The following is a 22624-nucleotide window of genomic DNA, read 5'->3' as shown; positions in this document are numbered from 1 at the left end:
TTCGTGTACCTCTTTAGGCGACTGGACAAGGCTTGGAGCCTTTGATTGGCAGTTTCGAGTGCTTCAGGTATGGTCATCTGGATGTACCTCTCAGGTATCAGCCTTTTCATCACACCTCTGTCGATTGACTCACATCTTTCTGAGACGCCTAAATCTTAGCCACCAACCGTCTTTACCATGGTGGGTAACGTATCTCATGGCTCACATGGTTGCTATTATAGCCAAGCATCTCTAGGATCACTGATGCTGAAGCGTATATCAGCTCATTGGTGTCCATGATCGTTACGGTAGGGATAGCCCCCAGTGCAGCATTCACACTTTCAGGTGGTACTTCACGTAGCCGTTGTAATCGGTTTCTAGGTTGCCCAGTCTTCATTCTCGCCATGATCTTAGCTTACAGGTCAGTTGCTGCCTCACTAAGTATTTCATTCATTGGAGCTGGCCTCAAAATCTCTGGTATAACCTCCTCCTCTGATCTGGCAGCATGGGGCCCTTCACATGGAATCTGCGTTGTACCTTATCAACTTCAAGTTGTGATAGCAATTGCCGTTTGTGGATGTTGGAACATTGAGCTTCTAGTTGTTTCGTGGTCAACCGTGACTGCGGGTTTCAAAGTAACCATTCATCCCACATTCTAACCTCTCTGACTAGGGCTGCTTGAGTAGTAGCATTCCAACAGAGCCATGTTATCGCATCTCGACCATCTCCGCTTCGTTCCAGTAACCCATTTTTCATCAAAGTGCTCTGGTTTCCCAGCACCTGACGCAGACTATGTTTGGCCAGGTGACGTCTGAGCCAACATGTTATTCGTTTCATTGTCTCTTATCATTGTATGAGGTAGGCATTAGCATGAAGGGACCCACACTGGATGGTGTTCATTTTGCCCCAAGTGGGAATATTGTTACAGAACCCCCCCCACCCCCCCACCACCACCACCACCCCAAAAAAAAAATAAAACGTGTGAATAAATGTTCTTTAGAGATCTGTGCATTTGTGGAATGAAAATTCGATACATAACTTTTTTTAATTAGAATTCTGATGCTGATATCTATCTTACAGAGAGCAAATGCCAGACAGACAATTAATTTTAATGTTACTGGTAGAAGAAGAAATACCGGTACCTTCCACCTCGCAGACTCTAACTGAGTTTGTATGATTTATTGCGGTCACACTGTGTGGGCAGAAGTTGAGGCACAAAGGGGTCCTTACTTAATCACAGAGTGTGTTTGGAAGTAACTGGTGTATCAGCCAGCACATTAGTTTGTGTTTGCCCCGAGTGGAGCTGAGGGAGAGATGGCGGATTGATGCACTTACTGCAGCAGTACGCTGCAACAAGGATTGCATACAGAAAGCTGGAATTAGTCTCACGTCATCTGCCAGCAGAATGCTGTCTGGCAGAATGAGCAGCATTTACAGTCGCATTTAGTTTAGGCGGGGGGAGGGTGGCGGCTGCTATGTGCCTCTCAACCATGTCACCTCCTAATCCTCTATGCCATTAACATCCTTATTTGGGTGTCTCACAAGCAATATTGGTTGCTACTGCACAAGCTAAGAATATCCCCAACAAGAAGGGAATCTGAACTCTGCTTTTAATTCAATAAGGATCAGAGTGGACAAACATCAAAATGGCACACTATAAATAGATAGCATCGTTGTCCATCAAGTGCAGGAAGCATACATTAGGACATGTCAGAATTGCAAAGAATTCTAGTGACTACTGCTGAATGAACCGAGATCATAACAAACATTGTAGCGTTGGTGCGACCAAATGTGACCCCCCTCCCCCAAAAAGAATTTATTTATTTTTTTAATTCCCAAAAAAAGACAAATCCATCATCAATAGTTTTGCGGTGAAGACAGCAAGATTGCCTCATGGCAGATTAGCCCCTTTGAAAGTGACAGACCGGGACCCAAACAATCGGGTTTTTGTAGGACATTTTTCACGTGTATTCATAAAAAGCATAGTTGGGTTTCTTTGCGCAACTTAGCAAAGCAACAGCTAGCCCGCTAACTAACCTTTCCTATAAGGCGGGTTGTCCATTGTGCATGAAGAGCACATCTGTGGCATTAATGTGAGCGACAGAAAAATAACACTGTAATGAGGTTTGCTGGTGGTACTGTCAAAGTCAAAGTGAAACTTCCAATACATACCACATCTTGGTGCAAATCATGACAAAAAGGGAGCTAGAGACTCCTCTCTGTCGATTACATAATTTTTTTCAGAATATAGCATGTAAACTTGACTTTACACCAATCTGATCAAGTGGATCGAAATCAGTCAATATTTTGCGATTGAGGCTGTTCTGTGCCGCCATTGTGTATATGTTAGCCTGAAAGCTGAGCGATATTTAGACTTGTCATGGTTCTTGCGAGCAGAAAGCCTTTGTCCTAGGAGGCGACAGTTCCGTTACTATGCGCTCGACCATCCAATCACAAAGTAGACAGATTAAATGTTGAGTTGATTTTTTAAAATTTTATTTTGTCAAGGAGCTGCACTCAATGGAACCATCTGGATTTAGGATTCAAAAACAAATTCTGTTTGGGTAACAAAAATGGGTATTAAAAATGGAAACACGTCTCATAACAATGTTCAAGGTCATTCAAGTACCCAACTCGCTCATACAACAAAAAAGATAGTGGCCCTTTTTATTTTTGAGAGCGTTTTCCACCATATTTATTGTGTTTGGGACAAACACACAAGTACGGTAATACAAATAGTATGTTGTTCACTGTCCTTCTTTTTCTTCTCAATTGTGAAGGTGTACCTAATGCCATAGCCAATAATTTCATGATTCTATATTGGGAGCTCTATCTGATGGGCCTATATTAAGAATAAATAGGTGTATTTCCAAGAGCCGTCGGTCAATTTTGTATCTTATTATTGAGCTTATTCTGTCAGCACAGTAGCAATTAGACATAGCCGCATTATCCCCTACAATCTATTCACTTGGAATTAATGACATCGCTGATAAATGTATGGACAATTATTCACCACGTCTCTAAATTACTGCCAACGTTTGATGACAAATAACTTCCTTGGTACTAAATCATTTCTGATGCTGATTTATATGTGAATTATTGACCCTTGAACGGTCCCAGAAATGTTTAGGATTGAGCTGAGAAAACGTGCAGTGGGAAGTAAGATGATTTTATCTTTTACTTTAACATCGCAATCAAATAAACAAATTCATAATGTAAAATGTCTTTTTATTTGTGTTTAGATTATGAGCCAATACACTACTCATATCGTACCTTCACTTTTCAGTTCATCCCAAATCCATCAATTGGAAAAATAAGATTACTTTTCAACTTGATACGATATGTTCTTTTCCTCACTAGTTTCGCCTTGACATCGCCAAGTGTGATGTCAACTCTATTCAACACAATCAATAGAGTTATTTTATTGATTTATGAGTCTAGTAGTGTTTCATTTGTGTGCTTTACATGGACACTGTGAGCTGCACAAAAGCGGATGGCAATTAAATAAACAAGTTGAGCATGAAATAAAATACACATACCGTAAGCGGTGCATTAAAAGGTAGCATAGATAAATCTGATTTCACTGGGTTTATTCTGAACCACACACATTTGTCCTCTTGCCAAATTCTGCTTGGTTATTTGGTAATTTGCTCTGATGCCCAAAGTTCCCCGATGTGGAAAAGCACACAGAAGATCATTCAGTCTGGAATCTAATGTCAATAACGCAGATTGGGGGGCAAGACAGTGCCCAGTCCGCGCAGTTTAAATCCAGACAATAATGAGTTAACAGCACATCATACATCTATATTCAATTAGCACTCACACGCATCTGTTCAGCATTCTCAACAAGAAATATGTAGACGAGGGTGTGAACGATGCCAACAAGTAATGCAGGCAATGTAAGCAATTTGGATAATGAGATTTGGTTGCAAAGAAGGAATATGAATTATGCTTTCTGGTAAAGGCAGCGCATTATTTGTCATTTTAAAGATGATCTTTTTGTCACAATATAATGATACTAAGAGCAGTAGATTAGTATGCCTCGTGATGAACTGCAGGCTCCAATTGCTGTAGCAATGTGGATTCGGCCTGCTTTTAGACGTAAACAAACTCTCAGTATTTTCTTTCAGTGGTTTCCTTCCTTGTACTCAAGATCTGTTTCTCTCCTTTTCTCAACCGTAAATTGCTCAAATTACAAATGATCCATCCATCCATTCATCCATTTTCAACACCGCTTATCCTGAACAGGGTCACGGGAGGGTGCAAGATCCTACCCCAGCTGACTTTGGCCAATCGGCGGAATAACCCCTGAAGAGTCGCCAGTCAGTCACAGGGTAGATATACAGATGGATAACCAGACACACCCACATTCACATGTCACTGAGTGGGACCCGATCCTACACTGCCTGCACACAAGTCATCAATCATCAGCGACTTATTACAAATTATATGTTTAAAAATTAGCACCCTCTAAATGTGACTTTATTTCAAAACCAGACAAATCGTATCGGTGCATTTACTGCATGTACACGTGCACCGCTATGCGTGGATTGTGTGCGGAGGTTTTACAGTGTCTGCAGAATACTGAATAATGATTCAGAAGACATTTCTACAGCCCGTGATCGAACCTGACAAATGCGTGTTCAGGAAAACTTTTTTTTTTTTTTTAATAAACAAATCAGTAATGCCTTTGCCTTCATCTTGTTTTCTGCAAATATGACAGGAAAATGCTGTGTATTTCTTTTCCTTAATCAAACAGTAAATACTACATTTTATGAAGGCATTTATTATTGGATGAATAACTTTTTAACAGTGTTGCATAAGGATTCTGTGACTGGCCTCAAGACAAATTTTCTAGTCCATTAACTTGTCCATTTTTTTCATATGATCTAATGTTTGTCAAAATTTCAACCAACACGCATTTGAAATTTGTCATCAACACACACTGCACCTCATATGTCTTAGTGACAGTCTTCAAAAGCAAACATGATAACACGATACAGCGCTTGTCAAGTCAAGTCAACAGTATTTATAGAGCACTTTCAAACAGCCATCGCTACATACAAAGTGCTGTACATGGAGCGATTTAACATGCACAATAAACAGTTAGACAAATCGGTCTTACTTAAAAGGTACAAGCTTGTACCTTGAATTGTCCAAGTGCTAAGAGATCAGTGATTTGTCAGTTGTACAGTAAACGTGATTCCGTGCAATCATATACCAGTGCAAACACCAAACAACATCTCTAAGGGTAGGATTCCTAATGTGACTTTTGTAAAGGCTACGGTTTGCATCATTGTGCAAGTGAAGCCCATGTTGCTGCTGGTGAGTTTTCATTTTGAATAATAATTGAACTGTTGTGGTGAGTACCATCCACAGACACTCGATCACGGAGCCTTGTCCTATACACTGTCAATGGTTTTGACATTTTCTTCCCTGCCGAGGCAGCTGAGCAGGCCAGCTCAGACAGGCAGGTGGGGCTATGAAATATGTACCTGCAGTACAGTGATAGGACACCGGGGGCCATTAATGACTATGAATATATAATTTAGATTTGCTGCATATAAAGGATATCTTATTTCAGCCTCCTGGGTGATAGCAATCCTGGCATACAAGCCGTCTGATTAACATTCCTATGCTAAAATCCTTCTCAATTACACTCTGCATCATGCCTTATTTGGCAATGCATGAACAAATTCATAAGTAAGTAGTGATAGAAGCACGGGAAAGGAAGTGGTGACAAAATGTTGCTGACCCGCTGCATACAGACTTGGGTACCCAATAAATATTATATAAATTGGTTCGTAATATGTTGGTCAAGGCTGTGAGTCCACATTTGGTTCAACCCACAATTTGTACATCCCTGATCATTCTTAAATTCGAAAACAGAGCTCTGTTATTTTACGGTAGACTGGAGATGCTGTTTTCCAATCAATCAGCAGCTAGGTTGCCTCGCCTCCGATGAACGCTTCATTTTTCTATTTTCAAAAACAGGTGCTGCAACTAATTGGCTATGATTAATACAGCCTGATTTCAATAGATTCCAGTCGAAGTGCGGGGGCGGGGTTGCGACCCGTCCCCCTCCCTCACGCTACATAGCCCCCAGGATGGCGATTTATCCCCCTCCCCCTCCTGCCCCCTCAACCCGTGTGCCCCTTCTCCGAATGTTGGACCCTCTATCGGAGCAGCATCAAGAGGCTCGAGAGGTTCCACCAAGGACGACTCCGATCTCTCCTCAACGTTTCCTGGGAGGAGAGATTGACTAATAATGAGATCCTCACCCGGGCTGGCCTCACGAGTATCGAGGCCATGATCACCTTGGCCCAACTGCGGTGGGCCGGCCACGTGCAGCGGATGACCGACAATCGTCTCCCGAAGCAGCTCCTCTACGCGGAGTTGCTGGAGGGCACCCGTCCCCGCGGAGCCCCGAAAAGACGATTCAAAGACCAGCTAAAGGGTCATCTTCAGTGGTGCCGGATTCCCCCGGCACAGTGGGCTGACCTGGCCGCGGATCGGGTGGCCTGGCGTGGGGCTGTGCGGGGCGGGGTCCGAGTCTTCGAGACTCGACGCGTCGCTGCGGAGGAGGACCGGCGAGCGCGGAGGAAGGAGAGGGCCCTGCAACCGCCCGGCCCCCCAACCCACTTCTGTCAATCCTGCGGGCGGGGTTTTCGGGAAGACTGGGCCTCCACAGTCATCGGAGACACAAGCACCAAGAGCCGTCGCCCTGTCCTGGGGGCCGCATTCCTCGATAACGAGGGCCTTCACCGACCGACCGACTGCCAGTATAAGGCAAACTGAGCTATTCATGTAGGTAATAGCAGCAGGCGCAGCTATCGTGTATTAGGAGCCATTATAAAACCCATCAATCCATTCATCCATTTTCACTTCCGTTTATCCTGAACAGGGTCGCGGGAGAGTGCTAGAGCTTATCCCAGCTGACTTGGGGCGGGAGGCCAATGACACCCTGAACTAGTTGCTCGTCAGTCACAGCGCACATAGAGAGATGAACAACCACTCACATCCACATCCACAATCTGTTTGAGTGGGAACCGATTCCATGTTGCCCCCACACAAGTCAGGCGAGCGCGATTATAAAATCATAGATTAAAAACATAATTTTATCGAGTGTAAAGAATGTAATAGTGTGTGCATTAGGATGTCATGCTCCGTTACCGATTGTCATTTTGCTTCTTTGGGTTTGCAAGCCTTAGCCACCAGAGAGCAGCATAATGAAGATATATCAAGAAGAGATTTACAAATAAGTGACATGGTAAGATGCAGAAATATTGGTCTTGAATTTCACCTCCATCCTGTCATATTCCTGTTAAGAGACATTGTCTGTATTGCCTTTAAGGACACAATATACAGTACGTATGTAGATAAGGTTTACGTTCGTGTGTAATGTGCATTATTAGTTTTGAAATTCAGTTTTCTCTCTGGAAATCATGTCTTTCAAATACAACTCTGGTGACGTGTTTTGACTTTGAGGTCATCACTTCATGGGAAGGAAAATAATGGTGGAAAGGAAATTTGGTTTAATGTTGAAGAGCATCACACAGAAATCCTGTTTTGCGAGTAACTTTACAAAATTGTTTGCAATGCATACATCTGTGGACTAAACAAAAAGCTATGTACAGTACATCCATCCGTTCAGGCTTTTTCGCATGTTTTTGTGCTTGAAAATTTGTCTCTGTTGGAAAGTTTTGTTAACTTTCCAACTAAAGAACAAAGTATTGTAAAGCAATCCAGTTCTCCCTGTAATTCATATCACTGAAATCATTATGTCAGGAAAAACACTTTTTTTAGTCATTATATTTTTTTAAATAATCGGCAGATTATATATATATATATATATATATATATATATATATATATATATATATATATATATATATATATATATATATATATATATATATATATATATATATATATATATATATATATGTATGTATATAGGGGCGGCCCGGTAGTCCAGTGGTTAGCACGTCGGCTTCACAGTGCAGAGGTACCGGGTTCGATTCCAGCTCCGGCCTCCTTGTGTGGAGTTTGCATGTTCTCCCCGGGCCTGCGTGGGTTTTCTCCGGGTGCTCCGGTTTCCTCCCACATTCCAAAAACATGCGTGGCAGGCTGATTGAACACTCTAAATTGTCCCTAGGTGTGAGTGTGAGTGCGAATGGTTGTTCGTTTCTGTGTGCCCTGCGATTGGCTGGCAACCGATTCAGGGTGTTCCCCGCCTACTGCCCGAAGACAGCTGGGATAGGCTCCAACACCCCCCGCGACCCGAGTGAGGATCAAGCGGCTCGGAAGATGAATGAATGATAGCTCAGTTGGTAAGGCATCGGTACGGGAGACGGTGGTTCGAATCCCGCTTGGGGCAAAAAATGAGCACATAACACCATCCAGTGTGGGTCCTTGGGCAAGATCCTTCACGCTAATGCCTACTTCATACAATGATGAGAGACAATAAAACGAATGACGTGCCGGCTCAGACGTCGCCCGGCCAAACAAGGTCTGCGTCAGGTGCTGGGGAACCAGAGCACCTTGATGAAAAATGGGCTACTGGAACAAAGCGGAGATGGGCGAGATGCGATAACATGGCTCTGTTGGAATGCTACTACTCAAGCAACCCTAGTCAGAGGGGTTACATGCAGAGAATGTGGGCTAAATGGTTACTTTGAAACCCACAGTCACGGTTGACCACGAAACTACTAGTAGCTCAGTGTTCCAACATCCACTAACGGCAGCTGCTGTCACAACTTGAGATTGATGAGGTACAACGCAGGTTCCATGGTGAAGGGCCCCAGGCTGCCAGATCAGAGGAGGAGGTCATTCAAGAGATTGGGAGGCAAGCCCCAATGAATGCAGATGATGAGATTGGGAGGCCAGCCCCAATGAATGAAATGCTGAGCAAGGCAGCAACTGACCTGAAAGCTAAGATCATGGCGAGAATGAAAGCTGGGCAACCTAGAAACCGATTACAACGGCTATGTGAAGTACCATCTGAAAGTCTCATAGAAAGTGTGAATGCAGCAGTGAGGGCGATCCCTACCGTAACGATCACAGAAACCAATGAGCTTCAGCATCAGTGATCCTGGAGACTCTGGGCTGTAAGAGCAACCATGAAGCCATGAGACAACAACAGAGCTGACCCACCAAGACTGGAAAACTGAAAGGTACTGGAAAGGCATATGGGAGAAGGAGGTTGCACATAACAGCAGTGCACAATGGCTGGTGACCCTGAGAGAGGAGCACAGCAACCTCCCTGAACAGAACCCACTTACCATAACAGTGGCAGACATACAGGTAAGAGTCTCAGATATGAAGAACTGGACAGCACCAGGCCTGGACATGGTCCACACCTACTGGCTAAAGAAACTCACAGCACTCCATGAGCGCCTAGCAGTACAAATGAACCAGTAGCTGAGGGATGGGACTCACCCAGAATGGCTAACCGAAGGGCGAACGATCCTGATCATGAAGGATCCCTCGAAGGGTGCAGCCTCATCCAACTATCGGCCAATAACCTGTCTCTCCACAACATGGAAGCTCATGTCAGGCATCATTGCGGCTAAGATAAGTGGACAAATGGATCAATACATGAACGAAGTGCAGAAGAGCCAAACATCAGCTCCTGGTTGACAGAACAGTCGCACAAGACTGCAGGTCCCGACGTACAAACCTGTGCACAGCTTGGATTGATTACAAGAAAGCCTATGACTCGATGCCACATACATGGATCACTGAATGCCTGGAGTTGTATAAGGTGAACAGGACCCTAAGAGCCTTTGTTGCGAACTTGATGAGGATGTGGAAAACCACACTTGAAGCCAATGGCAAGCCACTTACCCAAGTGTCAAATGTGGCATATACCAAGGTGATGCGCACTCTCCCCACTGCTGTTCTGCATAGGACTGAACCCCCTAAGCCAAGTAATCACCAAGACAGGCTATGGATCCGCCTCAGAAATGGAGCTACAATCAGTCACCTCCTCTACATGGATGACATAAAGCTGTATGCTAAGAGCGAAAGGGACATAGATTCCCTGATCCATACAACCAGGATCTACAGCAGCGATATCGGGATGTCATTCGGGATTGAGAAATGTAGTCGGATGGTGACTAAGAGAGGGAAGGTAGTCCGCACTGAAGGGGTCTCACTCCCTGAAGGAAGAATAGCAGACATTGAGGACAGCTACAAGTACCTTGGTATACCACAAGCCAATGGCAACCTCGAACTGGCAACAAGGAAAGCGGCTACGGCCAAATACCTCCAGCGAGTGAGGCAAGTCCTAAGAAGCCAGTTCAATGGCAAGAATAAGTCACCTGTCACCTATCCCTTGACCTCGGTTGTGGTCGTTGGGGCGCCCGTGAAGACCCTTTCACCGTTTCTTTCCAACCGTCTCTGTTTTCTGCCTCTCTCTGGGACTTTGCGAAATCCAGGTTGGTCCACTCTCTGATGTTGTCCTTCCACCTCTTTTTCTGCCTTCCTCGTTTGCGAGATCCTTGTACAGTTCCTTGTAGCACCGTCTTTGCAAGGCCTGATGATCTCGTAACATGGCCGTACCACCGTAACTTCCGTCTTTTTACGATGGTGAGTAGGTTGTCATGGTGTCCGATAGCTTGTTGTATCCTATTTTGAACTTCCTCGTTTGTTACATGATCGGTGTAAGGGATGTTTAATATCTTCCTGTAGCATCTCATCTCCATTGCAAGGATCTTTCTTTGGAGATCTGCTGTTAGTGTCCAGGTTTCACATGCATATAGGAAGATTGACATGACAAGGGAGCGTAGAAGGTGGATCTTTGAGCGCAGAGCTATGTTCTTATCTTTCCAGATGGTTTGGAGTTTTGCTATTGCTGTTGATGTTTGAGCAATTCTTGCCAACATCTCTGGCCTCGAGCTGAGATAAGAGAGCCTAAGTATTTGAATGACTGCACAGTTTCTAGTTTTTTCCCACTGACTCGGATATCAAGATTGATGCCTTGATTGTTGTTGGTCATCAGCTTTGTTTTTTCGGCAGATATTTCCATGCCATATGAGGCAGCTGCTTCGTCTAGGTGTTCTACTAGTCGCTGTAACTCATCTTCTGTTCCTGCCAGTCCATCTATGTCATCAGCAAATCTGAGGTTGGTGATGTTTCTCCCTCCGATGGAGATTGTGCCTTCATGATGTTCAAGGGCATCTTCCATGATCCTCTCTAGATACAAATTGAAGAGGGTGGGTGAGAGTAGGCAGCCCTGACGCACACCGACTGTAGTTTTAAACCAATTGCCGATACTTCCATTCAGGAGGACAGCACTTGAGGCCTTTCCATACAGGTTTTCGATGATTCGGACGAGGTTGGCATCGATGTTATACTTGCGCATGGTGGTCCATAGGGCTGCGTGCCATACCCTGTCAAAGGCCTTTTTGAAATCTATAAATACATGGTATAGGTCTTTTTGGTGCTGTAGGTGTTTTTCGCAGATTAATCTTAAGTTAAAAATCTGTTCTGTGGTGCTGCGTCCTGCTCTGAATCCAGCCTGTTCCTCAGCTATGATGTGCTCAGCTATGGGCTTCAGTCTGTGCAGAATGATCTTCAGCAGGACTTTGCTTGGGTGACTGATCAAGCTGATAGTGCGATAATTTTCACACTGCTGTAGATTTCCTTTTTTCGGCAAGGTGATTATTAATGATTGAGTCCAGGGTGTTGGCCAGACTCCGGTACTCCGGTGCAAATTTTTGTGAGGGCTGTTATCATTGCCTCTCCTCCTGCTTGGACTAGTTCCGCAGGGATATTGTCTGCTCCGGCAGACTTTCCTTTTTTAAGTTTCTTGACGGCTAGTTCCACTTCTTCGTGCAGTATGGGGCTTGAGTCTTCTTCTGGTGGTGTTAGTGGACATTTGAGTACTGATGGGTCCCCATTTAGTTTGTAATTGTACAGGTCTTTGCAGTATTCTGTCCATCTGTCCAGGACATCCTTTTCTTCTGTGAGGCATATTCCGGTCTTGCTTTGTATGCTGCTAGGTCTTCCTTTTTTCTTGGTGGTCAAGTCTTTCACCACTTGGAATGCTTTCCTTGTGTTGTTCTTATCTAGGCTTTCCTGTATCTCGCTGCACTGTTGTTCTATCCAGGCTTCTTTTGCTTTCTTCATTTCCTTCCGGACTCTGTTGTTGGCCTCCCGATACTTCTTTGCTCCCTCTAAATCCCTTTTTTCTTTCTTTAGGTCGCGTCTTTTATCACACAACTGTAAAATTTCGTTGGTGACCCATGGTTTTTTAGGATGTTGGTGTTTGCCCAATATCTTGTCAGCCGTCCCTGCAATTGCAGAGTTAAAGGTGTTGATGGCTTCTTCAATGTCCGTGTTCTCATCCAGGACTGTCAGGGCTGCAAAACTCCCTCCAATCATTGCTTGGAACTCTTCCCTGACTTTGGGGTCTTTTAGTTTGTCGAGGTTGAATCTCAGTCTTGTGAATCTGGGCTTGTTGATTCTTTTCAGTCTTGTTTTGAATGTCATCATTACTAGATCGTGGTCACTTCCTATGTCTGCCCCGGGGAAACTGCGGGTGCGGGCGATGTTTATTCCTGAGCGGAAGCGCTTAGGAACCATGATGTAATCAATCTGGTTATGAGTGTGACCATCAGGGCTGTGCCAGGTTTCTCTCCTAGAGGCTTTATGAGCACCGAAGGTGTTGGCCAGTGCTAAACTGTTGGTAGCAGCAAATTCCAGAAGCCGCAGTCCTCTCTCATTTGTTACAAGGTTGCAAGATGGTCCATATGTTCCCCTCCAATTTTTATAAGCATCTCTACCAACTTTGGCATTCCAATCGCCCTGTATTATTATTATGTCTTTCTTGTGCACTTTGTCTATAATTCCCTGGAGTTGGATGTAGAATTCTTCTACGTCCTCATCACTATATGTTGATGTTGGAGCGTAGGCTTCTACCACAGTGATGTTGAAGGGTGCTGCCTTTAGGCGGATTGTAATTAGCCTGCTGGAGATTGGGCGACAGCCTAAGACTGTACCCACAATGTTTTTGTGTACCAAGAAGCCGACTCCTTCTTCATGCGTGTCTTGTCTTCCGATATAATACAGCTTGTGTCCTTCCTGCGTTGACATTTCCCCGATGTTTTTCCATCTCACTTCGCACAGGCCTAGAAGGTTCCAGTGATACCTGTCCATCTCATGGACTAGTTCTTCCAGAATAAGAATAAGACCAGGGCAATAAACAACTATGCCCTGCCAGTGATCAGATACCCTGCAGGAATAATAAGGTGGCCAAAGGAAGAGATTCAGACCAAGGACGTTAAGACCCGAAAGCTCCAAATCATGCATACAAGCGCGCGCATGTCCATCAATAAGCCTATATTTCCTGCTTTGCTTCTACAAGCAGCTGTTGCCTCCTCCTCATTCTCCTGACAGCAGTCTTTGTCATCCCCCATCATGTCACCGCACATTTTGCTGCTCAAATTGTTTGGATAAAGGTTATACCTTTTTTTTTTACTTTTAAATCACTTCAATCAGCTTTCCTTGATTGACTGGGTCTTATCGCCTTGACTTCTGTCTAAGTCCATTTCTAGTGAACATCTGAGAAGTTCATCTTCAAGGAGGCTTTGGCGGTGAGTTCATTTTGGAGTTCATTTTTGGAACACAAATTGGTGTTCATTTATTGCACAAAGGAGTTAGCGTGGCACAATGGATCAATTTGGGATGATGTCATGTGCTCCCTTCTCTCACACTCTTTCATTATCCTGCTCTTTACCTTTCCTGCACACTTCTTCACTCACACTCATCCACCCCACCCTCTCTGCTCTCCGGGGGATAGAGTGTGAGGGTGCCGACAACTGGCCCAAGAAGACAGCCTGTCGTCTCGACCCCGGGAGGAATCAATCATCTGAGTCGCGATTGATGCAAAGGGGCCGAATACCGGACTGGCTGTATGGACTTGGCTGGCGGCTGACTGATGGGTGGACTCACAAGCTTGTGTACGTGCATAGGCATGCACAGCTGCAGGGAAATGCTCACGCAAGCCTGTGTACTATCTCACATGTAAGTACATAAGCACCAGGATCAATGCCACAGTATGAGCAGACTGAGTCACTCCTTTTAACCCAAATTAGGCTTGCACAATCTACTCTAAATTCTTACTGTCCTCTTCCACTGCCAGGGCCTCATTATGTGCACACTAATCACGTCACCATAAAAGCAGCACATTCGCTGTCACAATGCCGTCTCCAGCAGACAAACCAGCACTTATCAGCCCACTAGGTCCAAATTAGTCGGATGTAATGGGGCTGTACGAGGCAAGGGTGGGTGAGCTCTGCTTGGTCATTCTTGTGGTTTGTACTTGAAAAAGGCACTAGCGGTGGTCATGCCAGATCCGGTGAATTATTTAAATGTGTGCGTTGTCAAGTAACTAACTTTTGTTTACCTTAAAGGTTTGTATTTTTTTCCCTTTGGCTATCCAACTTTAATATGCACTGTGGGGCACCTACTGATCCATGAATGATGTCTTCCTCCTACAACAGACTTTCTGACATTTTCTGGCTGGGTGCAGAATGTGGCAAATCAAATGACGTCTAATTCCCAAACTAGTGGTTATTAGCATACGAGCAAATGCCACATACTACATTATTTGTTGTTGCTGCACATATTGAGATTTTCTGCCAGCCAATAACAACAGTTAACATTCTATTACTTCTACCAATTGCAATTTGTTGTTTAATTGGTCAATGCAGATAAAATGCATTTGACTCAGCTTAATATTTTTATGTTAACATACGTTACTTACACATTGTAATGTATTTTGTTTGTTCTGTTAATGTAGTGTTTGAAAAACAAAATTAAAAAAAACATCTTGCCTGACACAAGATGTAGTGGAGAGTATCTATTTTTATTTTTGCCTGAACCGACAACAGTTGTAGCATTGATGGAGGTCTGCAAGCACATCAAACAAAGTAGAAACAACAACAGAAAAAAAATCCCTTAACTTTATTTTTGTACGTACCACTCAAAATCTCAGAGTATGAGGAACACTTCATTCAAAATAAATCCAGACTTATTTTTCTGGTCACAAATTTATCCATCCATCCATCATTTATGCTCACGAGGATCGCGGTACACCCTGAACTGGTTGCCAGCCAATCGCAGGGCATACATATAAGAACAGCCACTTAGACTCACAGTCACACTGAGGGGCATTGTAGAGTGTTCAATCAACCTACCACGCATGCTTTGGAATGTGGGAGGAAACCGGAGCACTCGGAGAAAACTAACAAAGACACTTGGGAGAACACTCAAACCCTTCACACGAAGGCCTGGAATCAAACCCCAGAACTTTGCACTATGAGGCGAATATGCTCCACAGAATTCATTTTTGTATAAATATATTGGCAGACCCTGAAGGTTTTGAATGTTGAAAAAAATGTGGTCGAGCTGTTCTTAATCGAGTAAATCCTACAATTCTCAGGAAGTTGGTATGTTGTGTTAAACAAACAAACACAGAATGAAACTGATTAATGCTAATGCCTTTATGCAAATCTTATCACATTTCAATTTGATTACTTCAACATGTTCCAAAAAGGCCAAAACAGAGGCAAAGAACTGGGAAAGTTGAGGAATGCTCAAAAAACACCTGTCTGGTGCATTCCACAGGTGAACAGGTTAATTGGAAACAGGAGACTGCCACACTTTGGGATAAAACGAATAGCCCCGAAAGGCTCAGTCAATCACAAGAAAGGACGTGGTGAGGTTCTACTGTCAATAATATCATCAAACGATTCGGAGCACCTGGAAAAGTCTCTGCACATAAAGTGGCAAGGCCGAAAACCGACATTGAGTGCCCTTGACCTTTGATCTACCAGGGCAACATTGCTTTAAACACCGGCATCATTGTGTAAAAAACTTCAGAAAATCTTTATCAGTTAACACGGTTCATTGTTACATCTATACAAGTTAAAATTCTACCAAGGCATATCTCAACAATACCCAGAAAACACAACTGGCTTCTGTGGGCCCAAGGTATCTAGGATGGACTGACGCAAAGCGGAAAAGTATACGGTGCTTAAACAGTGAGGTAAACAAGAGTGTATAAAAAAACGAAGAATGAAATAATGTATATGCCATTCTAAAAGGGGAAGTCAACCCCACAATTTTCTTGACAAGAATATGTTCAATGTGACGCTGCTTGTCTAAACGTGGCATTAATGATAATAATAATACATTTCTGATTAATACTGTGTTTGCGGAATGAGTTAAGCAGCAAAATCCATCCGTTTTTAGCTATCTCAAGGGGGCGGAGGGAGGGTTGTGGCGATCATTTTTGTTTGTCGGCTGAAAATGATCTCACAGTTGGTCAGAGCTGAGGTAATGACCAATTACGGTTCACCTGTTTTCTGAAGCTGAGCCATAATTGGTCATTACCTGAAGCCTTCGGCACTATGATGGCATTTTCAGTCGACAGCAAGTGGCAACATGGCCGCCGTCCCAAAAAACACATACGCCCTATTAATCAGAATGTGGTGTTTAGAGTAATGGGGGTCCATAGAACATAATCTTGTTAAGATACATTTTGGGGTTGACTTCCCCTGTAACACATTCGACCTCCTGTCATGAGGAGGGAAACAAAGCGAGAAGAGACCATTGAGTATCATTAAGTGCTTGAATGCAGACTCTTTATATTTTTCTGAGTTCTTGATGTTCGACCATTTTGACCAGGAATGGAGAACTTCACATTTACCGGTAATTAATCTTTTACTACCCAAATAAGAGCTGCAACACTGGGATTTTCGGAACAGTCAGACATTCAACCACTAATAAGTGTGTGTGTGTGTGCGTGTATGTATGTTTGTATGTATGCATCTCTCTCTAGAGAGAGAGAGAGAGAGAGAGAGAGAGAGAGAGGGGGGGAGGGAGGGAGGGAGGGAGGGAGGGAGGGAGGGAGGGAGGGAGGGAGGGATGGATGGATGGATGGATGGATGGATAGATATTCCCCTCAGTATTTTGTAAAAGGTTTGAAAAATCATAGATCATAAATATATTTCCGCATGAAAAATATCCATTTTGGTTGAAGAACCTTTTCATATACTGGTGTTCATTTCAAATGCAAGAATATTATTTATTTGCAAATACTGTTGTTTTAGGTCAGTCACGCCTTCAACCTTACATTGAGGGGTGTTACTACTAGATTTGCTCCCGTACATGCTGTCCATCCTGTTTGGCAATACCTTTATCCAGCACACTTTAGTGGATTGTGGTGTAAGAAAAGGAACATTGCCGAACAGTATTAGCACTAAGCACTGAGCTGTAAAAAGATAAAACCTTTAATGTAAAGGACTCCCTTAGTGGTCGTAAAGAGCAGCGTGACCATCTGTCTGCCCGCTCCTGTTGCCGGGCACAAATTATTCAACAGACATGTAATGGCCTGTTCATTAGGATATAAACAGTAAGTAAGAATCAACTAAGAGGATTTGCCAATGGTCTGCTGGTGTGCTTTGGTATACGTTCCCTCCCCCCGCCCCAATCAAGTAGAGTGATGTCTTCAAGTGGAATAAAGTAAGATACAGTACTAACCTGGTCGCTGGAAGAGTTGACTGCCAACAATTTCGGTCATAGAGGCCACTTTCTGATTCTGCAGTTTCTCAGGTGGCATGCAGGAATAAAAGTCATGCAGCAACTGACTAGAGGGAGAAAGAAAGAAAAACTGTATAGAAAGAGACTTTGTTTTGTTCATCCCCATATAACCCCAGCACTGATAACGTGTGAGAAAAATCACTTTAATTGTGTCTCTGAGGAAGAGGCAGACAGAGCATGAGCTGGTTTGACCCTTACCCAAGGTATATGGTTGATATCATTAAAAATTCAAAAGGGTTATTTCTACATCAAGAATTAATAGCTGAAAATTCGCCAGTGGTGTCCTCCTGATCTGACCAACAACTTGCAATGTTTTAATGTCCAGTTTTCAGTGTGGACTATTAATCCTTGTGAGTTTGGAGAACATTGCAAAACGAGTGTACTGTCCTCACTCACAATGACACCGACTGGCAAATTAGTCTGCACTTAACCTCACAAGCGTGATTTTTAGAATCGGGGACGAAGCAGGAGTACCCCGAGAAACCAGGAACATCCAAACAGGATGGCTGTCGCCAGGATTAAACCTCAAAGGGTGCTCCTCACAAGGCCACCATACTTCCCATGTCAATGATCAAATGCAAGACAAATAACAGTACTATCAGGTGTCGTCTATATGGTTCATTCATATTTTTGGTTCTTCGGGGGTTGAATGAAAATATTGAATATAAATGATGACAAGCCTTACGCCAGGAGTAAGTGAAAGCACATTACTTTAAGTTATTCTGTGGGGAAGTACTGCTGCAATCAAAACAGTTGATCCTGTATATCTTACTTGTCGATGTGCATCAACACATTCGGCAAGAATAAGTACAGGCGTGTCCTGGTGGCATTAGCATTTTGCCAAGTTGAGAATTTGCATTGATGATAATGGAAAACCATCATATCTCAGTCAGATATGAGCATACATACAGTATAAAAACATGAATTCTCAAGCTTTGCACGCAGTCACTGTGTTCGGCACAGGCATGAGCTTGGCTGTTGACGCCCCCATGAAAACAAATGAGCTCCAACTTTAATGAGGACAACGATTTAAGTCATGCTTCTGCCGGATTCAATCTCAGAGCAATTAAATGTGTTTCTCATAAGCCCTTAAGGAACACTGCGCACCTGAACGCTCCGTGTGTTGAAATTTGTTACAGAACAAACAGGTACCTTTGCCAAGTTGCCTTGAAAGGGGTTTTTTAATTTTTACCAACAAGTTTTTTTTTGACAGCGTACAGTTAAAACTGTCATAATTATTTGACAGTAGTAGATGAGATGAGTAAAATGGCCTGTGGAAAAACTATGGCCCTCCCTGGCCTCATCGTATGCCTCTTAGGTGATTTACAAGAGAACATCAGAGTGAAAAAATGTCACAGACGGCCGACGCCATTTTGCATACCCATTCATTCAAATCAAAAAAGCCCACCGACACAAACATCTCTCAATTCTTCACAACTCTAAACACTGCTTTATACTTTGTTGTGTTCCTTCTCGCATTATGAACGTGTTAAGCTCTGGCTATGTGTGCATTTCATTTCATTTCACTGTGGATGGTCTGATAAACAATAACTTCTCAGCCATGTTGCTTGCTTGCTTACTTTGGTGTGAAAGTAACGATTTTGATTGACATTGACTTCTTTTCGAAAGACAGTTTGCGTTCAGATCAATTGTAAATGTGTTCTTTACAAATGTAGTTAATATTAATGAATGGTCGTAGAGTATCGAGGGATCTGAGGATGCTGCATCCAAATGAAAAGGGCAGCCAAGTCACAGGTATCCAATATTCCCCTCGATGTGAGGTGGCCAGCCGGATGTCGAGGGCGAGCATTAGTTGAAGCAAGTCAACATTCAGTTGCAACTTAACACCACAAACACTACCTTTGAGTATAGTTTTACTGAGTAAATCTGTTTAGTACATAGAATAAACTACCATCCCTTTTTTGAAGAGTAATTAACAATAATAAGGTAAGATAAGATAACCTTTATTTGTCCCACACTGGAGAAATCTACAGTCTACAGCAGCAAGATTGTGGGTAGAATGAAGAAAAACAAAGTGTTTGCATTCAAAAAATAAATGTTACAGTTTCAATGTACAGCGTTCAACTAAGTGCAATATAGATAGATAATACTGACTTCCTATCGTCATGTCACACAAGAGATCACACTTAACCTTCACAAGATTGATGGAACTTCGGATACGTCAAAGACCTTCTGGGGCACACGCAAGGGCTCGAGATATATTTATCAGGCCCGCTAATCATCTGAGATTAATCTAATTAAAACTGCAGAATGTCATTCTTTGCTCTATGGACAAGCAAAAGGGCACAGAGTTCATACAAAGTGCAAGCATCACTCAGTGGATCACACCAGACAAGCTGACAGGATTATGGGTATGTAAAATGTGACTATGTAAAACGTATATAAGAGATGAAATGAAGCTTTGATGTCCGCCATATGCATTAAGGTTGGAATTCATACTGCTTGCTTTGGAATACCCTGAGGCAATGCAGACCCGGGATAATGGATACTGGGGCACGTATATATCCCGCCATTGTGCACGCAGCATGCATGACTGTGCACCAAACTAACTTTGGAGAGCAGAAAAAAATAAAATAAAACAGAAAATAAAGATGAGGGTGAGGGTGTGAGTGACGGTGCAGTGAGGCATTGATCTTAACTTGCTGTGTCTGTGTGTGGTAGCAGACAGATGTAGCACCTTTGACACTTGGAGACATGTTGACATGAAACACACTCAGGAGTGCTGAGCTGGCAGGTATGCTAATACTCAAGCAATAGTTGCATAGAAGAGATGAGGGGAGCCATTATGGTGATGAGGGGGTTGGAACTGAAACTGGGAGGACAATAACCTGCTACTTTATTGTCACATTTATATGAAATTAGAAGGTCAAGCCAAGACAATGGATTCATGATTGCCTGTGGGGCTACGAGAGGAGTGTTTCTCACAGTGTGATCTGTGCACGATTGGTGGTCTATTGTCACGTTCCGTATTTGACAGCAGGGGGCAGGCGTTCTTGCTTGCTATTTCGGTGATCCACTTATCTCCAATTTGTTGGACATCTATGACCAACGTGACATCTATGAGCAACCCCTAGTGCTCCCTATATATGTTGATGCAATATTATACATTCGAAGTCAATGATATACATTCATCCCGTTTCGATAGTGCTGTCCTCAGTCGAGCCGCGGATCAGCTGTGCTCGCTGACTTTCAGAAACTGTTCATACTTAAATTCACGCTGATGGGCAATTCACTGGAGAGTCTTTAATTAACCTAACATGCAATTTCGAACGTGGGATGAAGCACCTACAGAAAACACAGGCAAGCATGGGAAGAACATGCAAACTCCACACAAAACCCAAAACCTCTTAACTGCAAAGCACGTGTGCTATAGTCACTTGCTGCCCATTGATATATTTTTACTTAAATCTACTGATGAGATTGACTAGATTTTTGCACCAACGGGAGTGAGTACACAGCTGTGCATTTTACGATCATATAAAAAGCACTACTCTACTACAAGACGGAAGAGTTCTAGTTACGGTCAGTTCAAACGAAAATACATGAGACACATGACATTCGAGAGTTGCACAGAAAAAAACAAAGCTGTCCAAACAGATAATTTGGGGACAATCATTAATTTGTGTTTCGGCACAGGCCGCATTTTTCCTCTTATAAAAAAGTGATTTGAGTGCTTTCCTGCAATGATGCCGAAGAGGCAAGCGAGCCAAAGGCCAGGGCAAAGGAAAGTGGGGTCAAGAGGTGATGCTTCTAAGGTTTCAGTGTGATGTTTTCGCTGGAATTGTCAATTTGGTGGTAAAATGGAGGAGCCACAGAATGCTAAAGCGCATGCCCGTGTGTATATGTCATCTTAACGAGATTTTTATCACCTGATGAAAAAGCAGAAGCTATCTAAGGAAGAGAAAGTTTGTTGGACAGAAAGGTGGGTTTGATGGGCAGGCGGAACAAAAGATCCCATATATTTTCTCTGTCTCACTGAGAGGCATGTGCACGTGTGCGTGTGATTTGACAGTGACCTTACCTTAGCAACTTGGCATCAAATACTTTCTCAACATCATGGAGGACTGCTGGCAGGTACTTCAGGGCTGCAACCTGAGCGTACACAAAATATATAAATTTTTCAGATCAAGTGTTTCTGCACTTCTTGCTCTTTAGCTTTGTGTCTGCTTACATGTGGTGAGATCTGGAGGCAGTGACAATAAGAAATAGCACAATGGAGTCATGATTGGTATTCGCGATGCTGCGGCACGGTGTGCACTCAGAGATTATCAGTTGTGCCACAGGAAATTATGCAATATTATATAAATAGATGTTTAGTAATTACATTCTGTTCCACCATGGCAGAAAGTCCAACCAATGCATGCTTCCACACTTTTCTAATCTTACAATTTTTCACCCAAAGTCAGCTGGGATAGACACAAGCTCCCTATGTCCTTGAACACGATAGGCACTGTTGAAAATGGGCATGCATGGCAGGTTAATGGTACAGTCTAAATTGTCCCTAGGTGTGATTATGGGCAATGTGTGCTCTGCGATTGGGCAGCAGGCGGGGTACACCCTGAAATGGTTGCCACCCAAAGACAGCTGGGACAGGCTCCAGCACGGCCGCAACCCTCGTGAGGATAAAGGGCTCGGATAATGGTTGGATTGAGGGAAAACCAGGTATGGATGAAGTTGGGGATGATGATAATGATGAAGATTGAGCGGTGTGTTGAAAACTGCCAGCAATTACCTGCAGCAGCAGAGTGGTTTTGTAGTCTGTCCTCATCAGGTTGTTGACCGACTGAAAAAGCTTCCTCAGGGACTCTTCAAACTCTGCCTGCTCATTGCCAACGTAGAGCCTGTGGAGACAATGCAGTCAAATTGTGAATGAACATCTTAGAAACCAAAATGTATCATGGAATGGTGTTTAATTTTGAGTTAAAAGTTAACACTTGAAAACTGTTAATATGTAAGTTAAAATGTACCCCTTATCCACACCTATGGACAATTTAGCCCCCGATTTAAAACG

At 43.3% G+C, this 22624-nt stretch overlaps 1 protein-coding gene across 2 annotated transcripts in view; it reads right to left on the bottom strand.

Annotated features, from left to right (window-relative positions):
* The window catches only part of LOC127603474 (dedicator of cytokinesis protein 2), a 119849-nt gene that overhangs the window by 71599 nt on the left and 25626 nt on the right, over positions 1-22624 (bottom strand). For both annotated transcript variants that reach the window (XM_052069790.1, XM_052069797.1), the window contains exons 22-24: positions 22346-22454; positions 21635-21705; positions 17533-17639 (exon numbers count right to left, since the gene is read on the bottom strand). In XM_052069790.1, the coding sequence (XP_051925750.1) occupies positions 17533-17639; positions 21635-21705; positions 22346-22454 (287 nt within the window). The remainder of the gene's footprint in view (positions 1-17532; positions 17640-21634; positions 21706-22345; positions 22455-22624) is intronic.

The sequence above is a fragment of the Hippocampus zosterae genome, chromosome 1 (assembly GCF_025434085.1).
Source record: "Hippocampus zosterae strain Florida chromosome 1, ASM2543408v3, whole genome shotgun sequence".
In the NCBI taxonomy this organism is placed as follows: domain Eukaryota; kingdom Metazoa; phylum Chordata; class Actinopteri; order Syngnathiformes; family Syngnathidae; genus Hippocampus; species Hippocampus zosterae.
This window is presented reverse-complemented; position numbering and strand designations above follow the sequence as displayed.